At 41.9% G+C, this 17,183-nt stretch overlaps 1 protein-coding gene across 1 annotated transcript in view; it reads right to left on the bottom strand.

Annotated features, from left to right (window-relative positions):
* MAPRE2 (microtubule associated protein RP/EB family member 2) overlaps positions 1-16,935 on the bottom strand; it is a 162,034-nt gene extending 145,099 nt beyond the window's left edge. Inside the window, exon 1 of the mRNA XM_027127728.1 lies at positions 16,694-16,935. Coding sequence (XP_026983529.1) covers positions 16,694-16,717 — 24 coding nt within the window. The 5' untranslated portion in view covers positions 16,718-16,935. The remainder of the gene's footprint in view (positions 1-16,693) is intronic.
* Between the last annotated feature and the right edge of the window lie 248 nt (positions 16,936-17,183).

Raw genomic sequence — 17,183 nt, 5'->3', positions numbered from 1 at the left:
GAACCGGGTGGTACAGCAGGAGGTGAGTGGCGAGTGAGCAAGTGAAGCTTCATCTGCCGTTCCCCATGGCTCACATTACTGCCTGAACCAAGCACCCCTGCCCCGTGGAAAAATTGTCTTCCACGAAACCGGTCCCTAGTGCCAAAAAGGTTGGGGACCACTGACATATACCATCTCACCTAGATCTTGAAATCATAATTCTTCTACTGCTAGAGGTTCACTCTGCTTGCTTTTCGGCTCGCTGCTTTTCCTCCTTTGTATCTTTCCTTAGGAACTCTCATCTCGTACCAAGTTGCAGAGCCAAACTTCTAATTCAGAGTTTTTTCATTATTGTCTCCCTCCCTCACCACCTGTCCACAGGGAGGTTTGAAAGATTTTTTCTGTGCCATACTACCCCTTACCCTAAAGAAATTAAATACAAAGGAATAGGATTTTGTTAGGGTTGCGTCTTGGAGGGCCACAGTCCATTCTAATACCCAATTGTCATTGCGTTGACATGGCATGCTCTGATTCAATTGAGCAAACATCCATTATGGGGCATCTCCTAAGTGCCAGGGCCGTGCTGAGAGGTAGGGATACTTTGTCAGTGACAAAACTTTTTTTTGCATAAGCTGAGAAAAAAAAAGAGGACCGCTGATCCCATTCTTCAGATGAAGAAACTGAGGCTCAGCGAGTTTGTGTGTTGTAGGAGATCACACAGCTAGTAAAGGACAGAGCTGGGATCCAAACTCTGGTCTGGTTCCAAATTGCATGCTTTCCTATAAACCCATTCTGACCCATTCTACCTTTTCCTTCTCTTACGTGAGGCTTCCTTTGCATGTTGTTTTAAAATTCAATTTCATATATTTGAAGCAACAGGGCACCAAGTATTGACCATCTTTCAGTTTTTTTCTTTCCACATGAAGTTCCTATTCATTCATTTGTTCAACACTTATTGAGCCCATAACAGCTACTACTTACACACAGCAAGTGTGCATTGGGTGCTGCGCTACATATGTCACATGCATCAGCTCATTTACTCCCAATAACCCTGTGCAGGGTGCTATTTTTATTCCTATCTTATAGGTACATGAACTGAGCTTTGTGGCGGGGCTGGGATTCAAACTCAGATTTGTGGATCTCAGAGCTGGAGCTCTTGAGTGCCACCTATACACCTATTTTATCCCAGGCATTATGCAAGGTGCTGAGGCTCTATACACAGTGCAGCCCCCAAGGCACTTACAGACACAATAATTATATCATGGGGCTGTGAACGCAATAATTGACAGGGCGCATGGAACAAAGGGGGAAAACGTACGACTGCTGTCCTCTTGGGTATTATGTAGTTTGAGTTTTTCAAGAGTCACCTGGAAATCCTGTTAAAGTTCCGATTATGTTTTGATAGATCTTGGGTAAGGTCTGAGGCTACCTTTCTAAAAACCTCTAGGTGATGCTGCTGCTGCTGATCTGGGGGCCACACTTTGAGTTGCAAGGTCTCTCCACCTCTGAGCTCTTTTCACAATCTGCTGGGTGGTAATCTAACCTGTGCTTAGTCGGATGGGCCACTCAGTCTATTTCAACTGGGATCATCTGAACAACTTACAGCTCAGACCTTGTTATCCAGGACAGATCAAAGCAAAATTAAGGAGGTAAATTCCATCCTTGGGGTACCCCATCATTTTCCTCTTGCTTCTCCTCTCTCTTCACATCCCTAACCTCCCAGGGGTCATGTACACATCCAGAGTTTTAGGTCTTTAGAGAAAGCTCTCTCCTTTCCAAGATGATACATACTTAATTGAATAATGAATCTGTGTAAATGGGTTACAGCGTGATAATAACAGACATTTGTTATTTCTTCTCTGCTGATCTGAATGGCTGGTTCTGAATCTTGTTACATGAGCAGCCTCAATGAAGCCACTGTTATTTTTCTCGTGTGTAGACCATTGATTCAGGGGAAGCCACCACACATACATCCAGTGTGCTGGAGAGTCAGGATGACGCTCGGACGACCTGCCAAACACTGGCAGAAGTATACAAGGAGCTAAAAGCTTAACTTTGCAAATACTAAGGATCTCCACAACACTACAGTGTACCTGGACCATCGTTCTGCCTCAAAGTGTCAGGTTCAAAGAGATTTTTTTTAAAAATGTCTTTATTGGAGTATAACTGCTTTACAATGCTATGTTACAAAGTGACTTTTGAGATTGCCAGCACTCTCTAACAACACTCCTGGACGAATCAGGGCCTTGCTAGCTGCACTTGCATTTTCAAACTGAGGGGAAAGAAGTGACCATCAAGGTCTGAGTATTCGGAGACTTCATTTGCGGTCGACTGTGTACTAAAAATGGATTTGTCAACCAATTTTTTTGAAACCCCATGCATCTTTCCATGGGAAATACAAAGAGGCTAGAGGTTAAGATGTTGTTATAATTCAGTACCTTTATGGGTTAAAGGGACCACTGAGGGCGACTCAGAGAATCCGACTATCATTTGTAAATCTGTCTGGTGGAAGGAACATTGGACCTGGGATAACATTCCCTGAGGTTGAGGTTTTCCCAATTGTGGGGCTTTGGGCATGCCATTTAAACTCTGGGCCCTAAGTTTTATCGTTTTCTGTAAAGTGCAGCTACTGAGAGTGTTGCTGCTATGCGTAAAACTTCTTTAGCAACTGTAAATTTCTAGGTAAATGGAAAATACTTATGTTTATCATTATTACTGTTAAATAACTGAATTTGAACACATATCCCTCATCAACTGGGTCTAAGTATTAATTAGATTGTCAGGAAATGTCAAAATAATATCGACTCTAGGGAAACCCAATAGCTTAAACAGAATGGGAGAGAAAGCCTGAATGAAAGAGATCTTGTAGACGTGGCCTGGATGAAAGGGACCCGAAGGAATCCTTTCAGCAGGACCCTTACTGGCCCTTCTGACACCTATTTTGCTGCCTTTTTTGGAGGGGGCTGTAGTCTGTGACCTCAGCAAACCCCACATTTTGACTATCACCTCTCTAAGGTTGGCAGCCAAGGAAAAAACAAAACTTTATCTTTTGACCCCAAGTGGAACTTTTCTTGTAGAACCCTAGCTCATAAGACTGTTGGAGGGGTTTCAGGCTTTGTAGATATCACTTCATTTCATGCAGTGCTCATGTAAGAGTCTCATTTCTTTCAAGTCTTTTGGATCCTGAGAGGCTTATTTTCTGCCTTATGGTTCCTCCCCACCCCACAAAGTCCTTCCTGTCTGCTCCTCAAGGGGACTGCCAATGCTGAGCTGTTAGCTGAGCACCTTAACGAGGACCGTGTGCTCAAGAACCAGGAGGATGCTTAGATGACCCGCCAAACACTGTCAAAGCAAACAATGAGCTGAAAAAAAAAAAAACCAACTTTAAGACTCTGAAATTACTAAGTTTTTAGCAGGAGAAGTCTCCATGCCTCAGTTTTTCATCTAGAAAAATAATGGGATTTAAATGAGATGACTGCCAAGGCTACGTGTGGCTCTAAAAATAGAGTTGACCCTTGAACAAGGTGGGTATTAATCCGAGTATAACTTACAGTCGGCCCTCTGTATCCAAGGTTCCTCTACATCCGGGGAGTCAACCAGCCAGGGACCGTGCAGTACCGTAGTATTTACTGTTGCAAGATCTCCAAGTATAAGTGGACCCATGCAGTTCAAACCCACATTGTTCAAGGGTCAACTGTACTTGGCATAATGAAGGGTCAAGCCAACTTGGCATAATGAAAAGCATACAGAGAGTTAGGTACCGATTTTGTGAGACCATCTCTGCCAGAACCCACTGATGATGCCAGACCTCCAAGATGGGTGGAACACACCTGCTGTGTTTATTCCCACCAGGAGTGGGAAGGCATCCAACGGCCGTGTCTCCGGAGTCCGGCATGCAGTGACATTATGGGCCGGTCAGGGGAACGCTTTGTTCATCATAAACCCCTCCTCAAGCACCATCTGGCATTAATGATGGTACCATAAGACAACAGTGGCAATGATTTTTACCTCTGGCCACAAATGTTGACGTTTGGCCTATCTACTTTTTCTAGCACACAACTGCAGTCTTATAAAAGGGAACGTCCTTTGTACCATGGGATGCAGGCTTTTTTGTCTTTGCCTGTATCTGGGGGCAGCACAATATAACTCAATGCTAGACTGAGTCTGTGTCTCTGCTTTACCCACGTCCTCCCTTCCCTCTAACAGGATGTGATTATATGACATCTCCATATCTGAGCCCAAGCTGATTGGTGGAGAGATGACCCAATGCCAATTACCACATGCACAGGGAAAAGTGAGCGCGGGAGGGTTTCCGAGTGGATGTTTTATAAAATGCATCTGCTCTGCTAGAAATCCCATTGCTTTCCTATTTTGGCGAGCTGCAATGGCATTCTCTGTATGTTAAGTGGAAGTTTGAATCTTACCACTGCATCTGCCTGTTACGACTTAACTCGATCATTCGATGTGCTAGTGGATTATCAAAACTATTTTCCTCATGTTTTGAACAATGTGTAGATTCTCCAGAGGAAAAAGAAAATACAGTCCTCAGTGCATTTTCTACGGTATTGTATTCTAAGAAAGCTGGATTAACAACAACCTTTCAGAGCACTGGGATATCTTGTGGGGAAAGGATAAGTTAAAGACAAGAGCCCCTCTTTACTGATGAGTTGGGGCCACAGGTGAGTTGAGCTGTTTTGGTTGCCCTTTGAGCAGAACTGGGACGAGAACCAGGTCCTCTGACGATCAGTTTAAACTGACTTATTGTTAATAATAAAAACAATAAGGACAGGGCTTCCCTGGTGGCACAGTGGTTGAGAGTCTGCCTGCCGATGCAGGGGACATGGGTTCGTGCCCTGGTCCAGGAAGATCCCACATGCCGCGGAGAGACTGGGTTCGTGAGCCATGGCTGCTGAGCCTGCGCGTCCAGAGCCTGTGCTCCGCAACGGGAGAGACCACAACAGTGAGAAGCCCGCGTACCGCAAAAAAACAAAAGAAAACAATAAGGACAAAGTTATGCCTAACTTGCAAAGATTTTAAGAGAAGAGCCTTGTTTGAATAGGAGGTTAATTAGAGACAACCATTTTTTTGGTCTTAACTCAGGTTTACTTTTCTTTTGAATATTTTGGTAGCTGTTGCTGCTGCTTCTTTGTTTATCATCTTTCTGGTTCTTCATATCTGGAATAATTTTAACTTACTCTTTTAATGTTTTAATCTCTAGAGCCTCTACTCATGATCATTAGTAACAAACATTTGTATCGTTTTTCGGATAGAGAAATCAAGGTGTAAAACTCTCTCAACCAAATTCATACAAAATTATTAACATAATCAAAGTCCAAGGTTAGTAACAAGGTTATTTAACATTTTAAAACAAACCCCCCAAATGTGAAAAACAAACAAAAAATGCACATAGCTTTCAGAAGCCAAGAGCAACCCTTAAAACACCACCAAGCCTCACAAGGATATGTTAAAAATCGCTTTCCTCTGGGATGGGCCAAAACTACCACGGGAAAATATGACTCAGATGGACCTAGGCTTGATGTTACAGCATGTAGAACACACGATTGTTCTGCCCATCCTGCATGGCTCACCTGCGTCAGATTACTCAACAAGGCACACTCTGAAGGCATCAAATGACTTACAAACCCCACCCAAGGTCCAAAGTCTGGGCAAATTACCATGAATAGTATCATCACAGACACTCAGGTAAGCAGTTTGGGACAGAAAGACAACCTCATACACTCTTCCACAAGGGATAAACCTAACTCAGATTCACCATTCCTCTGGAGTTGGTGTCCGTGGTGATGCGTAAGTACAGGGCTAGACTCCCAAGGGGGGGCGGGGCAAGCCACACATTCTTTTTTTTTTAATAAATGTATTTATTTTTGGCTGCATTGGGTCTTTGTTTCTGCGCGCAGGCTTTTCTCTAGTTGTGGCGAGCGGGGGCTACTCTTTGTTGCAGTGTGCAACGCTTCAGTAGTTGTGGCACACGGGCTCAGTAGTTGTGGTTTGCAGGCTCTAGAGCACAGGCTCAGTAGTTGTGGCGCACAATTGCTCCATGGCATGTGGGATCTTCCCAGACCAGGGCTCGAACCCGTGTCCCCTGCATTGGCAAGTGGATTCTTAACCACTGTGCCACCAGGGAAGTCCCACACATTCTTGGACATAATTATACTCCCTGTGGTCTGTGTGGCTAATTGTGAGAGCTGTTGGTAAGCAGTACCAGGAGCCTCTTGTTCCTTTCAAATATGACGAACAATAGCCCTGCAGGACAGATGCTCCTTGTTTCTGGGTACAGTTTGATTCCAAAGCCTTAATCAGTTTCCTGCTACTTCAAAACAGCAGCCTCCAGGGCTGAGCCTCCCTCCATCAGACTGTCCATCCCCAAGTTCACGAAACACTCCCACAATGAAAAGACTTAGTGGTTCATGAATACAGTGGAAGCTCCCCATGCTTCAGGTGTTGCCTAGTTTGAATGTGAGTTTAGAAACATCGGTATAGATGTAGCTGCACTTTGTCTACAATTTAAAAACAAACATTTGAAAAGAAAAATCGCCAGGGTAGCAGTTTAGTTTTGCTCTGAATGTAGGGGGTGGATGAAATTTGTCATAGATGAGATGCAGGATGGGGGAGAAAAGTCCAACCTGAGATTTTTTTTTTTTTTGGCTGCACCTCGCGGCACGCAGAACTTCCTCCACCAGGGATCCAACCCGCACCCCCTGCAGAGGAAGCACGGAGTCCTAACCCCTGAACCACCAGGGAAGCCCCATCCTGAGTTTTTTTTTTTTTTTGCGTAGGGCCTCTCACTGCTGTGGCCTCTCCCGTTGCGGAGCACAGGCTCCGGACGTGCAGGCTCAGCGGCCATGGCTCACGGGCACAGCCGCTCCGCGGCATGTGGGATCTTCCCGGACCGGTGCACGAACCCGTGTCCCCTGCATCGGCAGGCGGACTCTCAACCACTGCGCCACCAGGGAAGCCCCTGAGATTTTTATAGATTAAAAAATGTGATTTTTTTAAAATGGAAAAGCGTATGATTCAAGACAAAACTATCGTAACATCTGTCAGAATTAGACGTTGTTTTGCAGCATTCCACTATCTATCTTTTCTATCACCTACTAGTGTTCCGTATCTTTTCCCGTCAGATAACCAGTATCTGTCTCTCGCTAAACACTTACCCAGACCTGCCAGCTGCTCCACCTTCATACCGAGGGTAAAGCGCGATTCCTCTCAGAGGTGTTGGTGTTTAATAGATATTAATATTTTAAGTAAAAGAAATAAAGTTCCAGCAGTGGACTTTCAGAAATTACTTGCAGACAGAGAATCATCCCCTACCCCATAAGTTTTCCATAATAAAGATTGCAACAAACGGGACCCCCAAACTGCAGGCCAATGGCCAAGAGAGCCCTACCTGAGTACCCCATTTCCCAGTAGGAAGAAAAACTTACTTCTGCATTTCTTCATCTGCGAAAGCAGTGGCGTTGGAAAACAATGAAACAATTCCAAATATAAAACTCTTACATGTCAAGTGCTGCACCAGGACCCGGGGATGTGGCGATGACTACGCATCCATCACCATCTCCAACCAGTTTACGTGCTGGGGAGGCCCACGTGGGGGCAATTAAAGGGCGACCGCAAGGATCCACCTAACTTGTCCTGGATGGGAGGACCAGTGGGAGGTGGTGGGAAGCAACGGTTAGGAGCTTAGGAAAGACTTTCCAGAACAATGTTTCTCAAATTTAACCCACAACAATGACACCTGTGGATCTTATTAAAGGAAAGATTCTGATGGAGAATGTCTGGGGTGGAGCCTGAGCTTGGGCATTTATAAGATGCTCCCCTGGTCCCGGGAGAACACTTTGAGGGGTGGGGACCTAAAAGGATTAACACCTGTGGTAAGACAAAGGCTGGAAAACGCATCCCAGGCAAGGCAGCCCAGGCAGAGGAACGTGCCAAGACACTGAAGCTAGAAACACTGTTGAATATGGGAAACAACATTCAACATGCTAAAGAAAATTTCAGGCGAAATATGGTTGAATGCGAACACAGACAATAAGAGCTTTGCACAAAAATAAAAATAGATTTGTGATAGTTGCATGAAGGTGGTAAGATGAGAAGCGCTTCCCCTCACGCCCCTCCCTCATCTTCTTCAGACCCTCACTAATGAATTTGTTTCTGTAATGAATTTATTGAAACAAAACAAATGAGTTTCTCCTCCATGGGCTGCGGGGGGTGGGTAGAATTCTGCACTGGGGTTCCTTTAACAAAATGACCAGGCAGCTTCTTCCAATCTTGGATTATGTGATTGTTTGAGACCAAGCTACTTAATAACTGATTACAACAATTACATAGTGATGTGCTTATGATGACAACATAAAAACGTGTTTTCAAAGGACTAATATTTTATTTTAAAAGTTAATTAAAAATACTGAAATGCGTTTTTATAACCCATTAGAAAATTTTTCCTGAGAAAAAAAATGGAGGAGGAATTGTATAGAATTCTGGCAGCAAAAAGCCTTGTGTCATTTGACTTCACAGAGCCATGAGTGGTAGCCTGATAAGGAATTCATTGCTTGGTTCCCCAGGACACGTCGCTGTCCCCAGCCAGGAGGAGAACTTTAAGTTTCTGTGGCGAAGAAGGGAGAGTTGTGCTGGCCATGGACATCAAGCTGCATGTCTATGAGATATGTGCTCGATGGTTCCATAGATGGCACTGTTAAAATGACCACCACCTTTCTTCCAGATCAGGCGTGTTGTAGGAAACCACATCATGTAGTATTTAGTCAACGGCCAGCCGTGTCTGAAGCGGGTCACTAAACAAATCATACGACCACAGCACCATACACAACACAGTCATCACGAAAACCCACACATAGAATTATCTAATTTGATCCTTACAAGAATCTTGTGCGGCTTCCCTGGGGGCGCAGTGGTTGAGAATCCGCCTGCCAATGCAGGGGACATGGGTTCGATCCCTGGTCCGGGAAGATCCCACATGCGGCGGAGCAACGAAGCCTGTGCCTCACAACTACTGAGCCTGTGCTCTAGAGCCCGCGAGCTACAACTACTGAGCCCGTGTGCCACAACTACTGAGGCTGTGTGCCACAACTACTGAAGCCCACACGCCTAGAGCCCGTGCTCCGCAACAAGAGACGCTACCGCAATGAGAAGCCCACGCACCACAACGAAGAGCAGTCCTCACTCGCCACAACTAGAGAAAGCCTGCGTTCAGCAATGAAGACCCAAGGCAGCCAAATAAATAAATTTATATATATAAAAAAAGAATCTTGTGAGACAATTTCAGACCCCACAGTCTCTATTTGACAGACGAGGAACAGTTTGAGGGATGGTGATGAAGGATGTTAAGGTCTCCAAAATCACCAAGTCCCGTCAGCTGCAGAACTGGTTATAAACATCAGGCCTTCTGATGTTCTCGCTCCAACATCTCTAATTCTTCCTATGATACAACCCTATAACATCTAAAAAACAAGCAGGCAAGCATAGAGAAGGAAGGTTTTTGAACTCAAAAGGGATTAAGACCTATGGGACCTTTTAAATTACTTTTTAAAACTTAGAATTTCATAAGTGTAGTTTGGAATTTGCCATAGCTCCAAACTGTATGTCCTTTGTTCAGCTTTAGAGGAACCCAGGGATACCATGAATGTGTGGTGTTGGATTACAAATATTCTTATGTAAGTTGCAATAAATGAAGTAACAAAGCATGAAAAAGATTTATTGGTGATTTGAGGGCCAGGAACTATTTGTCACCTAATTCATTCGAGGGCAACCCAGAATGTTTTAATAGGCTGTTGAATTAGTTCTAGTGAGTCTTTTTTAAACTTACATTTGTCTTATTTTATTACATATGCTCATTATGAAACAATATTAGAAATGGTCATTTAGAATTTTCATATGAATAAAATAGAAATACAATAGTTGCCTATCTTGAAGATATTTGATCAAAATAAACCATTCCTTCCTGTGTGTTAAACAGTTTCTTAAGGATTATTGCAACGTGATATTAAACATAAAGACCAATTTATGGTGAAAAAGTGGATCCTTTAGTTCAGGGCTTCTCAAACTTTAAGGTGTATACGAATCAGTTATGGATCTTGTTAAAGTGAAGATTCTGATTGAGAAGGTCTGGGGTGGAGCCCAAAATTCTGCATTTCAAGGCATCCCAGGAGATGTTGATGCTACAGGTCCCAGGACCTCGCTTGACTAGCAAGGCATCATTGGAATCACCTGAGATTGAACTTCAATCAACAATGTCCTGTGGACACGGTTAATGGGTTTCTCACATTACCCCAATTGAGCTAATAATTTACCCATTAAACTATCTACTTTATTAAAAGGTCTGTGAAAGAATAGAAAGTACCTTAAGATATCTTACAAATAAAAAATTGCTAACTTTCGAGATCTGGCTTTACTTTTTATTTCCCTTCTTAATTAAGCAAAATGTGCAGAAAACTTCCGATAATGGCTTGAGTTTTCTCTTTAATAGGTGAAGGCAGCTCAGATATTTTATTAACCCAGAAATAGAGTCTCGGATCAGATATTTTACAGACCAGGAAAGCTAGTCATTTTGAGATTATGAGATAAAAGTAGGATTGTGAAATTTAGCAAAAACAAAAAGAGAAAACAAAAATAAAACAAAACTTCAATCAACCACCATCAAAAAGATGGGATGCCCAGTTAAATTTGAAATTTAGATAAAAGATTAATTTTTTCAGTATGAGAATACCCCATGCAATATATGGGACATACTTATACTAAAAAAAAAAAAATCACTGTTAAACTGAAATTCAGATTTAACTGGGCGTCCTGTGTTTTATGCAGCAACCATTGCTAAAAACATACCCTGGATTCTAACTTACATTTAGGTGTTAAGGGAGCAGATGCTGGGATGAAGAATTAACAGACCCACTGACAGTGTTGCTTAAACATTCCAGCTGCACAGAGAATTGCTTTCTGGACTTGGCAATACCACATGGAGTACTTGGCTATTACAGCTGTTGATTCATGGAAATTCCTTTTAAGAGATTTGTGCCCAAAAGACCACACTTAAAAAAAAATCATGATAGAGGGCAAGCTGGAAGTGAAGCTAACAGGAGTCTTATATCAATAGCTTCCTTTCTGGGGAAGGACCAGGTGGTGCAAAGCAGGAAAGTGTTTCTTCTAGTTGCCTGTCTTTTCCACTTCTGGAGAACTGAAGATGCTCAGTGGGAAAATGGAGATCGTGGTTTCTTACACTCATGAGAAGTTGTTAATACATCACATTTTGGCAGGGTGGTTAGATTTAACATTATTTTCGAAGGAAGGAAAGTGTAAGGTGATTGCAGGCACTCTCTCCCTTCTTGCTTATCAGTTGCTGAAAGCCGACTTAACCAGCTTTTGAAGACGGTAATTTAGTCCTCTGATTTCACTTTTAAGTATGACAGCCAATAAAAAGTTTCAGATACTTTAGCAAAAAAAACAGGAATTACCTCATTTTCCAGCTGCCTTTTCTTGCTTATTTTCCCTTCTACTGACTTTAAATATCAATAGCATTCCTGCCATGATGTTTATGATTAACTCTAAGTTAGAACCAAGGTTTGTGTGTTAGCAAAATGCTTTTGAGTGTTTTGCCCCTGCTTAAGCAATTGACAATTATGAATTCCCTATTCTGGTAAAAATATAGTCAATCCAATTAGTTCCTGATTTTAGGAACTACTTTGGAGAGAACTATGAGTGATATATGTACGGCAGACACTATATCAAACAAAATGTATTTCATAAAAAAATTTAGTGAAATCTAAATGATGATAAGGGTGGAAAGTTAATTTCACTTGGACTAGTTCCTTACCCAGTCAGCACAGGAGTTAGACAATCTGTCTTCTGTTGTCTCCCTCCTCCCCTTCCACAATTACTCCTGTCAGGAACACTAGTGGGTTAAGTTACATTGGAAGTTAGTTGCTTACAAGCCATTACTACCAATAGCCCTAGGATGGGATTAAATACACTTACAATCTGTTTTAGTTTTCAGAAATGATTTACCTGACCTCAGGCACCTCAAAATTTACATTACTTATAATGCAATGTTTGATTTTTTCGGTCTCTAAATTGCAGGTGTACTGATTCTGGAAGGGATGAAGAGGACACAAATTATATATAACCCTTAAAATTGCTCTATTAATCTAAGTGAAACTCACTTGCAAATAGCCTGTGACATTAACAAGTCATCAAAAAGAGGAAGTTCTCTTAAATGAAGGAAATTTTATGAGAGGCAACACTTAGAGTAAAAAATTAAGACAGGTTCCTATCAATGTAGTTGTCCTTTCCAATATTCCTTCTAGAATCTTAAGAGTAATCTGTCCAGCCTTGAGCAGAAGGCATATAATTTGAATTTCTGGATCATAATTGATCTGTTTTTGAATTTAGAAATTTCAAACTAAATTGTCCATGGCATACTGTCAGCCTTTAGTGATATAAGTGACTATATGTATATCTGCTTATTACCTAATGATCATTGCCTTTGTAAGTAGCAAGCAATTTACCTTAAATGTATACTTTAGAAGAGTGGTGCTATTTCCCATAGCAGCAAGTTTCCACATCATGTTTTAAGTGTATGAAGTGACAGTCAATGAAAAACATCTAAATCTGAATAGATCCTCAAATTATGCATTAATATACTAAACCAAATAAGAATATAAACGCCCTCCTAGGGTGGAAGAAAAGGAAGTTTCTACGGCTAAAGAATTGAGGCAAGTGTGACCATGGGCTTGTTGTCAAGGGTATGTTTTCCTATTTTCTAGAGTTCTGGAAACAGTGATGTAGCTCAATGTAAGTTAGTATTGCACTGTTTGGGCTGTTTAGGTTCAGAAGTTTTACAGCTGACCACATCACTAAAATTCACATATTATTTAGAAATGTACTGCTTTTGCAAATATACTCAACAGGGGAATAAATACACAGAAAAGGGGAATGTGAATCTAAACTATCTTTGGAGATTAGTTGACCTATGTTTGGAAACAAAATTTTTCCCCTTCTCTAAAGGGGAAAAAACTGAAAAAATACCAAGGTTTTCAGTGAGCAAATTCTCATTTAAAACAGAAGTATATTGAGTTGGAATAAACCCAGGGTCTGCAAACCTTGACTGTAAATATTCAGTAAATATTTCCGGTGTTGTGGCCCATACGGTCTTCGGTGCAACTATTCTATTTCACTGCAGCAGGACAAAAGCAGCCACGGGCAACATATATGTGAGTAAGTATGACTGTAGTCCAACAAAACTATTTTGGACACTTAAATTTGAATTTCACATGATTTTCAAGGGTCCACAAATGTTTTTCTTCTTTTGCTCTATTTTCAACCATTAAAAAATACAAAAACCAATCCTAATTCATAGGCTATACAAAAAGAGACATTGGGTCATAGGGGCTGATCCCTGATCAAGTTTGCTGATCTGTTGATGGACTCATGGGTTTCAACTCAACATAAGCTTAATGCCATTGCATGAAGTTTGTCAGTAGTCATTTCTGAAGTGCGTAGATTATTAGGTTTGTTGGAAGCAAATTTACCGATAATTCTATTCTATGAGGCTCTGGTGTAACAAACCACAATTTTGAATACTTCTCTTAAAATGTGTGGTTATAGATTTGGAGCAAAAATCTTGTGCAGTTAACAGATTTGAAATACTTTAGCCAGATTGTCCTGATTAAGGAGAATCAATTCACTTTAAACACTTAGGATGGTTGCAAGTGAACATGTAAAAGAGTTGGGTGTGTTCTTTGTGGTCTCCAGTCAGTGAATGCTGCTGAGAGCCTCCTGTGAATGGAATGTGCTGCCCGGAAGACAGTGAAGCATCCGTTGAAGGACTATTTAGTAAAGATGCTGTACCGGGCATTTACGCTTTTGCTGGATGATACGACTAACATTTAAGAACCCTCATACAAGTTAGAAATTCTTACTTTGCTTATCTGGATAAGAAGCCAACGATGTGGTTCCAATTGTTTGGGGTTGGTCTAGTTCAAAGGTTGATAATTTGAGAATAAATGAGAGCATGATATAGGTGAAGAGTTTCTCCTACTTTAAGAAGGGATGATATAATTAGAACTGAACTTGCCTACCCAAAACCTCCAGACAAGATTACATCAAAGCTAGTCAAGAAATAGCAGGATGATAGACCAGACCCTGGAAAAGGAGTGAGGGCTCCAGATTTCTCCCCACTTTGAAGATCATTTAATTTCCGGACCTGTGCTATTTGGCACATGGGAATACTATCTACCCAACTGTGTTTAGGCCCTGATAGGTTAATAAGATCAATGGGCTGTATAAATTTAAGGTAATAAGACTGGGTGGTTCTCATCTGTTCTCAAAAACTTCAGAGCTTCTAAAGTTGAGGCTATACCCTTTCTTCGTACCTCGCCCTCTTGGGCTACTTGTAAATATCACAGAGCTAGGTTTGTACTATCCTCTCATGAACAGTTTCTGATTTATCTGAATCAGTCCCATTTTTCTAGACTATGTTTCAGCCTTTCAGTATCTTACACCTTCCCTAAAAGGAGTTGAAATTTCAGAAGTGCATTCCCAGAGAATTTTCTCAGCTACACAGAAATGAGAACGGGTCCATTTACATCATTTTGGCTTTTGGAAATTCTTATTAACATTTATTTTTGCTGGTATCCAGCAAGGAATACATCCAAATTTCCATTTTTAAATATGTTGGATATTTAAATATATTTGTGCTATTTTTAATGTAGGTAGAAGACAATAAAAGCTGTCTAACTATTAACCTGCCATTTATCCTACTCTGAAATAACTCTCCTAGCTTAATTAGTTCCTTTTGGAAAAAATACGTGTTTTTTCCATAATAATGGGTAGAGAGTGAAATTTCATGAAGTGAATCTTGGATCCATGAGACTGTAGTTAATTATTATAACAATTATTAGTTATTCTCAGGATGCTAAATTGTTTTATGTAAAAATGTAAGCAAACAAATGAGCTACCATTTTATGGCTCTTAAGAACGGTAACAGAACTTTGGCTCCTACATATCCAGAATGTCTGTCTTGGAAAAAAATAAAAATGAATGTACTCAGGATGCTTTGCTTATAAATATTCTCCCCACCTTCTGATAATGTTCAGTACAAACACAAAAGGCCTGTGCTCTGTGCTATAGGGGCTGTAGACATTAAAGACCCCTTCTAGATAACAGACTACCAAGCAGCGTACATAGGTGTTATGAGGGGTTCAAATACAGTTCAACAGCTGATGATATTGAATGCTTGCTATGTGATAGGCATGGTTGTTCCCCCTTAAAGAAACTGAGAATGCAGAAGAAAGCGTTTAGGCAAGAGAGTTATGATGATATAAAGAATAATGAGGAAAAGAGAGATAACTGAAGTTAATAGTAATAAAAATAAGTATTTCATAAACTGTGTACATCTATAAATAGGCTATCTTATTAGGATCATGCCTGAGGATGATTTTTTTTTTAAGCAAGAAACCTTTGGTTAATAACATAAGATTCCTTGTAAAATGTTAGATGTAACCATTTCTATTTAAATAGATCCTTTAATTTACCTCTGAATGTGTAATCAGTTATTTGACTTTTTTGTATTCAAAATTTGTTTTGCAAATTCATCCTCTCTGTTTCGCATAATTGAAATAACCCGAACTACTTTCCAACATTTTTTTTTTTTCTACATGCCTCTCACCAAGGAAATTACAAGACGTCTATCTAGTTGGCTTTGTGTTTTACAGGGCTGGAAAAGGGAGCGGCTCAAACAAGCAAACAGATCCTGATCACATATTCAAAAGTGCTTTCAAAGGAGTGGAGTAGTGGGTGTCAATAAGCTACTCCATGTAATTACTTCCTATTCTCAGGATCCGCCTTTGAGTGCAGGCTTCTGACTCACCAGGCTGCTCCAAGTTAGTTTCTGCTGGGTTTCCCCACTGCCTGCTACACGTGAATCACCTCTGGAATGAAGTTTCTCCCGTATCCTTAACAACCGTGCAGAAACCAGGCACTGACAGTGAACTTCGATCTTTCCACTAAGAACCAGACCCTAGGCTGAGAGGGTGAAAAATGATGTGGCAGGTACCACCGCCAGCCAAGCTGCCAGATGACAGTCCCCGCGACCCCAGGCATTGGTCAGCAGCACTCCAGTTTCAGTGTGGTTTTCCCCACCCACCCAGGTAGTTAAACTGGCATCTTGTCTTGCAGCTTGCAGCTGCCGGCCACTGAACTCTGCCCTTGCCTCACTGGTTCTCAAATTTGGCTGCACAATGGAATCACCTGGAGATGAACACACACACACAAACACACACCACAACACACCACAACAACAACCCCAAACCTCACTGTCATCTCAAAACAGTCTAATTATGGTTTGGGATGAGATATGGACATCAGGATTTTTCAAAGTTCCCCAGGCAGCAAAATTTGGGAACCTTTGCGTTGAAGAAGCATTGTTCTTCCCACGCAAGTGAAACTTGCCAGTTGAGCTTACCTAACGACCACTCGGTGGGCTCCCAACCCCCATATCTTGGAGATCTATTGACAGCCCCTAACCGGTATCTTAATTAATTTGGCAGCAAAGAACGCTAGCAAAGCAAGGGGCATTTCCAGAATGGAAGGTTGGCAAGGACCCCTGCCCCTGCCCCCCACCCTTGCTAAAAACTAAGCTAAATTTAGTGCTTAAGCGAAGCATCTCAAACGTTGCTATTCTTTCGGTTACCTTCTGATCTCTGTTCTGTTTCATTCCACAGTGTATTGTTCGGCAAAGTTGGAAGGCTCGGGTCCTTCAGATTGGAAGCAGGTGCTGCGTCAAACCTCAATCGAGAGGGGACTGCACTCTTCACCTCGCTGGGACCGACCCGCCGCGTCGCAGTGCGGCCCCCAGGGCAGATACTATGCTAATCAAGAAAGTTCTTCCGTCTCCTCGCGGGCGGGCGGGTGCAGGTTTGAACACTTAACCCTTGATTTTACGTGACTGCACTACAGTGCGTTTAGTAACCTCCTCTTGCCTAGCGGGTCTGGACCACATTCCATGTTTTTGGAAAAGAAGAGGATGTGCGCAAGAGATGGAGAAACCCGCAGGGAGGGTACAGCAGTGTTGGCTGGTGCCCGGGCGAAGGGACGGCTAATGTTTGGAATATTAATTAGTCTACGCGCTACTGACCCAGCGAGGACTAGCAGAAGGGGTCTGGGGGTTAAGACAAAGGCTC

Source organism: Aethalodelphis obliquidens, unplaced genomic scaffold, assembly GCF_003676395.1.
Source record: "Aethalodelphis obliquidens isolate GAN/ISIS:26980383/991018 unplaced genomic scaffold, ASM367639v1 scaffold32, whole genome shotgun sequence".
In the NCBI taxonomy this organism is placed as follows: Eukaryota; Metazoa; Chordata; class Mammalia; order Artiodactyla; family Delphinidae; genus Aethalodelphis; species Aethalodelphis obliquidens.
This window is presented reverse-complemented; position numbering and strand designations above follow the sequence as displayed.